The sequence below is a fragment of the Lynx rufus genome, unplaced genomic scaffold (assembly GCF_022079265.1).
Source record: "Lynx rufus isolate CCGP_SWC_20201006 ecotype Redwood Valley unplaced genomic scaffold, mLynRuf1.p SCAF_15, whole genome shotgun sequence".
Lineage (NCBI taxonomy): Eukaryota > Metazoa > Chordata > Mammalia > Carnivora > Felidae > Lynx > Lynx rufus.
The window spans coordinates 32,172,858-32,186,042 of NW_025814829.1; the positions used below are offsets into that span (position 1 = coordinate 32,172,858).

Here is a 13,185-nt window from a genome sequence, read left to right on the forward strand (position 1 = left end):
TCAAGTAAGTACAATTCCAAACCATAAATGTTATTTACTATTTCATAAAACAGCCGTGTAACTGTATATGTATATAGTCTTTTGTATACTGGTACCCTCCTGCATTAGTTCCATTTATATAGTTTACTCATCATTTGATCTGCATATTGCCTGATGAAGTAAAAGCCTGAATACATTTAACACTAACATTGTTCTTATGAATATTCTAAGCTGAAATTCTTAACTGTAGAAATCCTTTGATTCCTTTAGGGTATCTGAAGAATGGAAAAAATGGTTATCTCCCCCAAAGTACATCTTTGGAACTACCACTAACTTCAGAAACCTATGTAATAGGATACTCTGTACCTGTTTCATAAAAATGTGATAAGAGTTCCTCTTTTTCAATAAAACGTTGATAGAGCCAGTCAGAGAGGCCATCAGTCTCCAGGGGTACATCTTTAATTGGAAAGATCCTATGAAGAGTTAGAAAAAAAGCAAAAACTACTTTAATTCAGGAATCGAAATCATTCAGAAACACAACTTAGCTTTGGTCACTGAAATGCTGAAGAAAGTTATGGAATGGCCTTTGTTTTTGCCGCTTCTCAGATCATCTTGGTTTTTAAAATTTTGTTGATTACACAACAGATGTTCACTCATTCATTCATTCATTCATTCACTAGCCTATCATATGTTAGGTCCAGCACCAGAAGATGAAAAAATATTAGTAAGTTATCCAGTATCTATAAATAATTATTGAGAAATGCCTGTCTTCCTCTGTGGGTTTAAGAAGAAACGGTATTCAGAACAGATGAAGTTTTCAAGTGTAGCTATTTTAGGACACATTTAGAGCAGTCGGATGCTAGGCCGAATGCCGAATAATGCATCTTGGCCATGTTCTTTGGGAGGAGATGTCTGTGAACCAGACAGAATCTGCCTAAATTGGTGCCTTTTCACTAATTAGAGCACAGATACTGGTGTCCTGAGAAGGGCCACCTCTTACTGGAGCACAAATGTGAAGATTCTGTGAACGCGTCCCACCTCAACAGGAAACAGACTGGGATGACTAGTGACCTATAGCTGCTGGATGGGGGATCGAAAAGGGTAGCTGGGTAAATACTATACATTTGCTGACTCTGAAAAGTTTTTTTTTGTTTTGTTTTGTTTTGCTATTTCTTGGTAGGGGGTTCTTCTTTTAAATTTCTTCAAATTTTATTTATTGAGAGAGAGCGTGCATGTGTACACATGCAAGTGGGGTGGGGGAGGGAGGGAGGGAGGAAGGGAGGGAGGGAGAGAGAGAGAGAGAGAGAGAGAGAGAGAGAGAGAGAGAGAATCTCAAGCAGGCTCCAGGCTCAGCACAGAGCCCACGCAGGGCTGGATTCCATGACCCTGGATGATGACCTGAGCTGAGACCAAGAGTCAGACAGTGAACCAACGAGCCACACAGGGGCCCCTCTTTATTTTATTTTATTTTATTTTTTTAAATCAAAAGCATAAAGGTACCCAGTCTTAAAAGTCTGCAAAAAGTTTGTTTGTATGAAAAATAGCAGTCCCTGTCCCTCTGCCCTTTGTTTCTCTCTCCCCAGAGGAATCGATTTTTACCTCTTTTAACCAATTATCTTGATATTTATCACCATGTTTCTTCAGTTTGAGGGCCTATCTACTGACCTCCCCTATGGAAGATGAAGATCAAGCTCCTTTCTTTTCCCACCACACATTCATGTCCTTCCCATCTTCCCAGTGCAGTGTGAGTAATTTTAATTAGCACAGTATTAGAAGTTTACATTGTTATAATCAGGTACATATATTCAAAGCTAAACCATGTAGTAAATCAAGGCTACTATTCCTTTCCTGCTCAATTTTTGTTCTCCCTGAATTGAGCAATCATATTGTTTTCTCTGAATATGTAACTAATTCAGCCATCAGCTCTTGTCTGTCAATTCTCTAGGTCAGGTCTGCAAACTTTTTCTTTTTTTTTTTAAGTTTATTTATTTTGACAGAGAAAGAGAGCATGCGCATGCGTGCACAAGTGAAGGAGGGGCAGAGAGAGAAGGAGAAAGAGAGAATCCCAAGCAGGCTCTGCACTGTCAGCACAGAGCCCAATGCAGGGCTTGAACTCAAACCATGAGATCATGACCTGAGCTGAAACCAAGAGTCAGGCTCTTAAACTGACTGAACCATCCAGGTGCCCCTGCAAACTTTTCCTTAAACAGCCAGATAGAAAATATTTGGACTTTGCAGGCTATATGGTACCTGTTGCAACTATTCAACTCTGCTTTGTAGTGTGAACGTTGCCTTAGGCAATACAGAAACAAATGGGTATAGGGGTATAGTTATGATCAAATAAAATTTTATTTAAAAAACAGGCAGTGCAGGGTGCCTGGGTGGCTCAGTCAGTTAAGCGTCTGACTCTTGCTTTTGGCTCATGATCTCTCAGCTCATGGGTTCAAGCCCCGAGTCAGGCTCTGTGCTGTCTCTGTGCTTGGGATTCTCTCTCTCTCCTTCTCTCTGCCCCTCCCTGACTCATGCTGTCTCTGTCTCTCTCAAAATAAATAAACTTAAAAAAAAAATCAGTTTCAGGAAATCACAGTCTTGATTAAAAATTTTACTTTCAAAGCCAAAATATAGTTTTATTTACACAGAAAATAACTTTCCCAACCTTAGTCACCTTTCTGTTCCTCCAAGGATAGTACTATGTTGCTCTAAAGCAGTCATATAGAAGGGTTTTGGTCTATTAAATATTTTAATGGGGTAGGAGATTCTGAGGTCCAGAAACTTCAAGTTTCAGCTTGCTACTATAAAATCCCCTACCAGAATTAGATTTTCTTTTGCTTTGAAAGAACATTTCAGAGCATTTATTTTGCTTTGAACAAAAAGATGCATTAAAGAACGTTATAACTTTTAAAGAGGAAAAAATACTTGAAATACTTATGCCACATAAAATCATCCCATAGGCTTGTATTTCTTAGCCCTTTCAGTGCTTATACTGCTGAGTAATTGAAAGATCTCTTTCCAATTAAAATTTTTACTTCTGCACTCTCATGTTCTCATATGCCTCACTAAAGTAAGAGACTGAGACTTCAGGGCCGAGATCCCCTTCCACAAACGGTACAGCTTTTTTGTTTTGTTTTGTTTGTTTTTAATATATGGAGAATCTTTGTTCTTTGGGCCCAATTAAAATAATCCCAGAAGGTAGTGTGGCATAGTGACTAAGGGTATAGACTCTGGGATAGATGGCCGGGGGCTGAATTCTGGCTCAACAGCACTTGCCAGCTATGTGACCTAGGGAAAATTGCCTAACCTCTGTACGATCTGGTCCCTCCATCTGTAAAATGGGGTTAACAGTATTATTTACCTTACAAAGTTGTTACACATGCGCACTACTGGGCACAGGGGAGTGGCATAACTTGGTATTGGTACTGATGGTGGTGGGGTCATTAAAGGCCAGACCACTCATGGCAAGTAGCTGTGTTTTCCAGCTCTCTGGCTTCAGCAATAGTTGTAGTGATTAAACTGGACCCAAAGTTGCTATAAGAGTTTGACAGTTCGTGGCTATTTTCTTTTCTTTTCTTTTCTTTTTTAAAGTTTATTTGTTTTGAGGGAGATAGAAATAGCGCGAGTAGGGCAGGGGCAGAGAGAGGGGGGGAGAGAGAGAGAATCCTAAGCAGGCTCCATGCTGCCAGTGCAGAGCCCAATGCAGGGCCCAATCCCACGAACAGGAAAATCATGACCTGAGCTGAAACCAAGAGTTGGACACTTAACCAACCAAGCTACCCAGGCACCCCTCCATGACTATTTTTATACGCGTAATACTCTACACATTTTTCACACAGCGTAATACTCTATACATACAGTGTATGCGTGTGTGTTTCTATACCAGTGAGGCAATATGAAGTCAGCCTCAAGCCAGTCATGTAAAAACATAAATGTTGTTACCAAGTATTACAGAGGTGAATTCCTGACAGAGATTCTAAAGATTCTTTTAATATCAATAATGAAATAAATACTCAGAGGAGCAGAGACATGGAGATAAAATTTCAAATGAGGGGTCAGTTCCTTGGCTATTTAAACAAGTTTGTCTTTCCATTTCTTTAAAGGGTAACTCTCTACTCTTTGAATTATAAGAAATTCTCAAAGTAGAAATAATATTCCAAGAATTTTAATGTCTCCTCTTTTCCTCTCCCCATTAAAAAAAAAACTTTCTCTAAGATTTATTTATTTTTGAGAGAGACAGACAGACAGAGAACGAGCAGGGGAGAGGCAGAGAGAGACATACACACAGAATCTGAAGCAGGCTCCCCGCTCTGAGCTGTCAGCACAGAGCTCGACGCAGGGCTTGAACACACAAACTGCGAGATCGTGACCTGAGCCGAAGTCAGAAGCCTAACCGACTGAGCCACCCAGGCGTCCCTTCTTCTCCCCATTTTAACTAAGAATGCAGATCCCTATGGGGGAAAGTTACATAGGCTGTACAAGCTCCTCAGGCTGTTCTGATAGACTGACCCACCTGCAGTGGACATGGAATCCTACAGAATTTAGCCACTAGGCAAACATATTTCTATGGAAAAATGTTGGCAGTGTTCACCATACAATGCTAAACTCACATTGTCTCATCTGCTACATCTTTGTCCTTGGCTGCAAAAGGCCAAACTCCCCTGTCTCAAGCCACTATCTCTACTTAAAGTGGGTTTGAAAGGGAGATTTTTTTTTTTTTAAGTCAGTTTGTGAAGTAGCTTTTCCTAGCCTCTTGCCTTGTCTGAGAAGTCTCTTTAGGTACCTATTGTATGAAACAGCCATTTATATTATGAGGACTGAAGGTCTACATCCACCAAGCAAACTTACAACCTTAATTTGCAGGTAGGAAGAGGAATTAACACAAATAATGACTTTTTTTTTTTTTTTACCTTTTCTATATTTACACTGTTGATTCCTTTTTCTTGTCACTAGAGCTGGTAATACGCTAGTCAATACTGACAACACTGACTGGAGCTGGTAATAACGAGTTCCCTTGTCATTCATTTCTCCTCTTTCTTTAAAAAAAAAACTTTTTTAATGTTTATTTTTTGAGAGACTGAGACAGAGCATGAGTGGGGAGGGAACAGAGAAAGAGTCACAGATTCCGAGCTGTCAGCACAGAGCCTGATGTGGGTCTCAAACTCACAAACGGTAAGATCATGACCTGAGCTGAAGTCAGACGCTTACTCGAATGAGCCACCCAGGCACCTCTCATTTCTCATCTTTCATGGGGGAAACATTCAATAGTTTACCATTAAGTGTGACATTTACTGAAGATTTTTTTGTAGATACCATTAGTAAGATTAAAGAAATCCCCTTCTATTTCCAGTTTGCTAAAAGTGTTTTCTTTGTTATCATGAATGACAGTTAACACTTCATCAATTGTTTCCATCTATTGACATGTTTTTATAATTTCTTCCTTTATTCTGTTAATGTGATGAATTAAATTGTTTTTTGAATGGTTTTTTTTTTGACCAGTTTTGAATGTTAAACAAAACTTTCATTTGTGGAATATATGTTCTTGGTATGCAATCTGATATGTTTTTTATATATTGCTGGGTTAGTCTTAGATTTATAATCATGGAAGAAATTTGCCTGTAAATTTTCCTTTCTTATAATATCCTTGGTTCAGGTTTTGATATCAGAGTTATATTGGTTTCATAAAACAAGCCCAGAAGTATCCCCTTTTCTATGCTCTGGAAGAATTATATTAATGTCCTTTTTTGTCCTTTTAGTGACTATAGAATCTGTAGTAATGTCCACTTTTTCATTCCTGATATTGGCAATATGGGCCTTCTTTTTTTCTTGATCAGCCTTGCCAGGAGTCAATTTTATAGTGCTTAAAAAAAATTTTTTTAGTGTTATTCTTTCTACTGTATGTTTTCGATTTCAAGAAATTCTCCTATATTATTATTCCCTGCTTTCCACTATCGTTGTATTTAATTTGCTTTTCTCTTTCTAACTTTCCAAGATAGACATTTAAATCGCTGATTTTCATGTTTTTTTCTTTTCTAACAGAAGGTTTTTAAGGCTATAAATTTTCCTCTTGACACAGATTATGCTATATCCCATAAATTTTTATATTTTCCTTATCATTTCTGTTAAAAATATTTTGTTGTTGTTAAAATTATTTTCTCATTTAACTGTAGTCTCTTAATACACAGTAAACATTAATTATTTCCTAATAATAGACAGAGTCTCATCTTTTGTTATTCTTATTTTTTAACATTTATTTATTTTTGAGAGAGAGACACACACGGTTGCCTGAGCACAAGTTGGGGAGAGACAGGTAGAGCGGGAAACAGAGGGCTCCAATCTAACAGCAGAGAGCCCCATACAGGGCTCAACTCAGAACCATGAGATCATGACCTGAGCTAAATTCACACCCTTAACCGACTGAGCCACCCAGGCACCCCATCATCTTTTGTTATTCTAAACAATGTGGCAATGAAGAACATTATGCAAATGTCCATTCTTACGTGTACAAGTGCATCTACAGGGTAAAATTCCAAAATGAAATTGCTAAGTCATGGCTAAATGTATTAGTAATTTTGAAAAATGTGGCCAAATTGTCTTCATAAAGATTATATCAATTTATATTCCCACCAGCAATTTATGAGAATGCCTCTCATGGAAGGATTTTTAAACTGGAGAATAGCAAAAGTCAGAGGCTCTGCTTTGGAGGATAGCCAGCAATGTTTCACAACCGGGATATGCAAATTTGGGGACATATTCTTGGGGATCCATCTAGGAGTTCTCTTTAAGTATACAGAGCTCCTGTGTTTTCATTTCAATATTAATCTTAATAAAAATATTCTGAATTATACAGATAATCATCTTTTTACTAAGTACTGCCATTTGACTTCAGTGCCAATGTTTATAGTAACTTTGGCACAACACGGTACTACTTAAAAGGCCAAAAAAGTGAACGCGGGCATACTCAAGAGCAAAATCTATACTTTCACCTCTTAAAATCTGAGAGTTAGCTCTAACTCTCCCTGTGACTCGTAATATCCACTAAAATGAGACAAGAGATGAGTTCTGCCTCTTATAATGGCCGAGGAGTTCACAGGTACCAGTTATACATTCTGGACAGAACACCAAAAGTAATTAGTAGAGCGCACTGGAGAGTGACTAAAGACAGGCAGATATTGGAGGAGAGTCAACACGGGCAAGGCAGGAACGGTACTGGGCGAGTTTTCCATTTCTTCCAGCTTTTTACCTGAGGGAAATTCCCAGTTAGTGCCACACGGGGAGGCTTAAAATTTAGAGCGGGGAGTCACAACTTCAAGTCTCTGGATTAGCCCTGAGCTATGTATGTATGGGGCAGAGTCCAGGCAGAAGAAAGCCTCACAACTCCAGCCAGCACAGTTCCAGGTACAAGGAAGGTGTGCCCAGGGCCACGCGGGGAATTTAACCGTTCAGGAAAATGTAATCATTTGTTTCCTCCAAATTAGATACCCTTGAATATTTGGAATTTTAGGAAAGTTGGTTAACTTCATCCAGAAACTCCAGGAAGGTTTTAAAATTAAAAACTTAAATTTAAAAACTGGGTTTTATTTTTTAACTAAATGGCATTACAAATTACTGACTTTTTACTTTTAGATAATTTAATACTATCTTAACACAGTTTTGCAATATAAGGAACACTCTTTAAACTACTCACTTCTACCACACTGAATAGCAGCCAAATGGTTTGGGGAATTATTTGCATTACTTTTTGACTTATAAAAATATACTATTTCTGTAAATATAAAATCAGGCCTAATCAACCTAAGGAAAACATACCAAGAGCCATAGGGCTAAAGAACATCTTGAAATAGTATTTAAAACATCTTTAGGGGAACCTGGGTGGCTCAGTTGGTTAAGCATCCCACTTCAGCGCAGGTCATGATCTCACAGTTTGTGAGTTCAAGCTCCACATCGGGCTCTCTGCTATCAGTGTGGAGCCTGCTTCGGATCCTCTGTCTCCCTGTCTCTGCTCTTCCCCCGCTCATGTGCCCTTTCTGTCTCTCTCTCAAAAAATAAACATTTAAAAAAATTTTAAAAACCCCACCTTATAAGGAGAAAAGTGACTAAAAATATGGCTGAATTAAACAGAGGAGTTTGGATTTACCAACTGGACTCTTGAAAGAACTTGGTGACGCTGGGGAAGTATATATTGCTTTAAGTGGGGGTGAGTGTGGAAATGGGGCTGTGTTTTAACAGAAAACCTTCCCTACCATCTGCCTAGAACAGCTTGGACATTCTCTAGGCCTGAGGAGACAGCCAGAAGGGCAGACCAAATGCTCCCTCAAGAGCAATCTACTTTTATTACTCTGTTTGATCACCATGGGATTAAAATATTAAAACAACTAATCCCCTAATATGGCAAAGTATCAAATGCACTCAATACCAGTCCTCTTGGAATCAAATAAAAGGAGTTCTTGTGGGAAATAAATAAAGAAATAAATAACAGAAATAAATCTTTCCAATACCAGTAGCTATCCAAATTAGAAACTAGCTTCTAATTTTCAAGAAACAAAAATTCTAATCATCAGTAATCCAGAATGTGCTCTTAAAAAAAAAAGTTTATTTATTTATTTTGAGGGAAAGAATGAGCACACAATTGGGGCAGAGGGCAGAGGGGGAGAAATAGAATCCCAAGCAGGCTCCATGCCCAGTGCTGAGCCCAATGTGGGGCTCGAACTCACAAACCCATGAGATCATGACCTGAGCTGAAACCAAGAGTGCGATGCTTGACCAACCAAGCCACCCAAGCGCCCCCAGAACGTGCTCTTAAATAGAGTATTCTACCAAAATCCATTGAATCAGATTTAAGAGCACTAGATAAATTACACTTGCAAAAAAAGATATAAATAATGCTTAGCAGCTGGCACCTCTATATATTTGTTAGAACATTTGAATTTTCATGGTACCAAGAACCCAAAGTGGGAGCTAGCTAACAAACAACATGGCTAAATCCTCGATTCAGTTATGCCAACTCCAAGTAAGGGAGCTAATAAACACTGAGGAAGATTTTGAGATGCACAGTTCCTGCTTTCAAAAACCTAATAATCTAGCAGAGGGAAAAGTAAACAAATACTCTACTGCCAGAATATGGTCAATGTTGTATAAGGAATTTAAAGAACTTCTGTGTGACTTTAAAGGAAGGGGGTGTGTTGTCTACTTATAGCATAGGATACGTGGAAATGGCCTCACTTCAGTTGGCCTAAAAAAGTAATTAGGATTTAAAAAAATTTTTTAGTTGTTAACAAAGTAACAATATGCATATAGTTTTCAAGAGTCAGAGTACTACAAGGTTCACATGAAAAATAATAGGCCTATTTTTTCCCTACTGAGATGCCTGTTTCTCAGATACAGCCCTTTTCACTTTTCTTTTGCCATTTATCTCCATCTTGCTTATAAACATGCTGCTACCACTATTTCTAGATTATCCAACTTCAAATTTATTCACTGACTTCCTACCACTATTTCTAGATTATCCAACTTCAAATTTATTCACTGACTTCCTACTATGGAAGAAGGATTTGGCTCTCTTCCCCTTTGTCCTCTTCCCCTTCAGCTTCTTCCTCCTCTTCTCCTACACAGTTAATAATTCCTTCTCAGTGCCAACTCCGTCCCTTGTAACTATGCTTATTAGTTTACGTTCTATGTATTTTCTCATGTGTCTATGGCCTCTATTAGACTGTGCTGTCCTCATCGTTGCATACCTGGTGCGTAAATCAGTGCCCGATCCTTTGTGGGAACTCGAGCTTGCTGAACTGACTTAAAATGAAAGTAATCTGCCACTATAAAACTTATGAGGTGCCATGTGTAGACAGTCATCAGTACCACGGGTGTAGTTAAGTGACACCCACCAGGACGGGTGTGATAAGAATAACTCAGAAATGCAGAAACTGCTTGTCACCAAAAGCAGATTTATGGACAAGAACAGGCAACTGCCAAATTGAACATATCAGAGTATCTCCCAGCATTCAAGTTCCAGAAGTTTTGCTTTGAGCCACTGTCCTGAGGTAAGCTGCTCAAGCCTTCACCCTCAACATGCTAAAATGTAATATTTATAGCTTCCCCCTGAATCCACTAGCAACGTTAAAAAAAAAACCCTCAGTTATCTGAAAACAGAATTTAGTAACTCAGATATAAACTTGTACCCACTTTAATACATGGATAAACCAAGGCTCTAAGGCAGCAAATGTAGGGTCATATAGGAGAGAATTTCAAGTGACTTTAACTTTACGTAGAAGGAGAGAAGGCAAATAGCACATGGGCCACTGCTTCCTTTCATAGTCAGGAAAAATTCAGCCTGGGACCCCTTCTCCTTGAGCCCTGCTCCTTGTAATAATCAAAACTATAGCAAACCAATATGCCACGTGAGGGTATAAACAATGAAGTGGCATTGTTTAGAACTCAAATTTATTTATATCTTTATTCACGTTGTATCTTTTGAGACACAGTAAGATGCTTAATAAATGCTTGCTGAGTGAACTGAACTATCAAGTAAGCAAAACATGACACTGGTATATTTGCTTAAGAGGATCACACTATTACACTTTCCATGAGTCTAATAACTTAAAAATTTACTGTTAAGGCTATTTTTTTTAAGAGCAGTTTAAGGTTCACAGAAAAATTGAGGGGAAGGCACAGAGAATTCTCCCTGTCTCTCTAATGACTTTTTAAAACTTTTTTTTAAGCTTATTTATTTTGAAATAAAGAGGGGAGGGAGGGGCAGAGAGAGAGAGAGAGAGAGAGAGAGAGAGAGAGAGAGAATCCCACGCAGGCTCCACGCTGTCAACACAGAGCCCAATGCAGGGCTTAATCTCATAAACTGTGAGATCATGACCTGAGCCGAAACCAAGAGTTGGATGCTTAACCGACTGAGCCACCCAGGTGCCCTGACTTTTTAAAACTTTTAATCTTGAAATAATTTCACAAAAAAATTTGTAAAAATAGTACAAAGAATTCACATATATGCTTCATTCAGATTCCCCAAATATCAGTATTTCCCACATTTGCTTTATGTTAACATTCTTTCTCTCTATATATAGCTTTCTGACACATATACATATGAGTTTTCAACTTTAGAGAGTAAATTAGTGTCCCCTAAATACTTCCATCTGTATTTTCTAAATAAAAGGGCAGTCTCTTACGTAACCATAATGGAATGATCAAAATCAGGAGATTAACACTGATACAATATTATTATCTAATCTAAAATCTACAAACTTCATTCAAATCATGCCAATTATCCCACTAATGTTTATAACAAAACACAAATAAAAAGGAAAAAGGAAAAAGAAGGTATCATGCTGTAGGAAGAGGAACATAGCAGTAAAATAAGTAAAACAGACTTAAGATGGAACCAATATCAATAAAGGGAATATTTAATAAGAAAATACACTCCAAGTAAAAGGTAATGAGGCTTGAACTAGTCTGTGGTATTTAGATTAAAAAAAAAAATAGAAACATCGCAGAGGTTTCCTTCATAGGAATTGGTAGCTGAATTTGAGATGCAGAATTAAAAACTAGAAGGGTCAAAGAAATTCGAAATTTTCATTCTGGGTGAGGGCAGAATGATATCAGCATAAATCCCACTTAGACATCCAGGAGAAACAAGTTTGTGTGAAGGAAAGTGAGTTCAGTGTTAGAAATACCAGGCTTGCAGAAACAACAACTTGTTATCCCAGTAGGGAGAGTGAAATGAGGGTCTGGAACTTGGTAGAAGGGCTGAGAACTAGCAGTAAGACTCTAGAGGGGCTGTTTCTATTTACTCTACTATGAACTCAACCTCCACAGACAAAAGAGAGCTAAAAACAGGATCCTGGAGAAGTCTATATTTAAGCAATTTGTCACTGTGTGTGTGTGTGTGTGTGTGTGTGTGTGTGTGTGTGTGATCCTGCATTAAATGAGTGGTTAGACAAAAAGACCTAGCTAGCCCTGCCATTTCTCAGATTCAACTGACTTCAAGTAACTAAAAGATAGTGATCTTCAGTGAGAGTTATGCTTAACCATTATTCAATCAAAAATTAAATGCTAAGAATTTTTTTTTATTTTGGGAATATAATATTTCTAACAACACTAAATTAACTGTTAGAAAACAAAAATAGTTTCTGAATACCAGTGGCAGTCACTGTGCTTGATCCTGAAGAGACCAAAAAGTGACAAGGAGAGGGCGAACTCCACTGGGCCAGGGAGGTGGGGAGAGGGCTCTTCATTTCCAAAGCTCATCCTAGTTCTCCAAATCACATTATGTCCAGATTCACGTACTGAAAATAACTTAGTAAATTAGATTTATAGGTTTTGGTTTTTTATCTCGACTATGTCAACAGTACAAAATTTCTTCCGTGTATAACTTTTTATAAATATTTGCGAAGAAATTAAGTCTATCTTCTAAGTAGAGGATGAAGATTTTATCTCACTTGAAATGATGGTTCACCTCTTTCAAATTTCAACTTCATTACAGAAATACAGAATTCAACCCACAATTCAGTCAAAATTCAATTAAGACCAATGCCTCCGGCATCCTAAATGCTGCCAAAGTGTTTTCTTTTCTTAAAGGAAAGGGGGGAGGGGAAACCTGTGGGTACAGAAAAGAATGAACTTGTGGGTGGTGAACATTAATAAAAACAGCCAAGCAGAACTAAAAACTTGAAGATTGAATTTAATGTGTAACTTTCCATTTTCCAACTAGAAGTTCTGAACAGTGACTGAAGACAAAAATGTCCGTGCTTTTCCAGGGAGAGGCTAGGATACAGAGACAAAGCAACAGAAAACAAGAGGTGAGAAGAAAAGCAGACAGGAAGAAGAAGAGAATTATTAGACACAGCAGAAGTAGGGTGAAATGAACAATAATTCTAAGCAAGGATAGAGAAAACCCTAGCATAAAAAAAAAGTAGAGACAGGGGTGCCTGGGTGGCTCAGTTGGTTAAGCGTCTGACTTCATCTCAGGTTATGATCTCACAGTTTGTGAGTTGGAGCCCCGCGTCAGGCTCTCTGAAGCCTGAAGCCTAGAGCCTGCTTCAGATTCTGTGTCTCCCCCTCTTTTTGCCCCTCCCCAGATCACACTCTGTCTCTCTGTCAAATATAAATAAACATTAAGAAAAAATGTAAAAAAAAAAAAAAAAAAGAAAAAGAAAAACTAAAGACAAGACACTATTTCCTTCTGCTAGGAATAAAGAAAGCCTAATTTTAGCT

General features: G+C 38.1%; 1 protein-coding gene across 5 annotated transcripts in view; it reads right to left on the reverse strand.

The window, feature by feature from the left end:
• LPGAT1 (lysophosphatidylglycerol acyltransferase 1) overlaps positions 1–13,185 on the reverse strand; it is a 95,626-nt gene that overhangs the window by 26,345 nt on the left and 56,096 nt on the right. For all 5 annotated transcript variants that reach the window (XR_006961626.1, XR_006961627.1, XM_047076803.1 and 2 more), the window contains exon 6: positions 346–452. Coding sequence is in view for 3 of the 5 variants with exons in the window: in XM_047076803.1 (XP_046932759.1) it covers positions 346–452 (107 nt within the window). In the remaining 2 variants the exon portion in view is untranslated. The remainder of the gene's footprint in view (positions 1–345; positions 453–13,185) is intronic.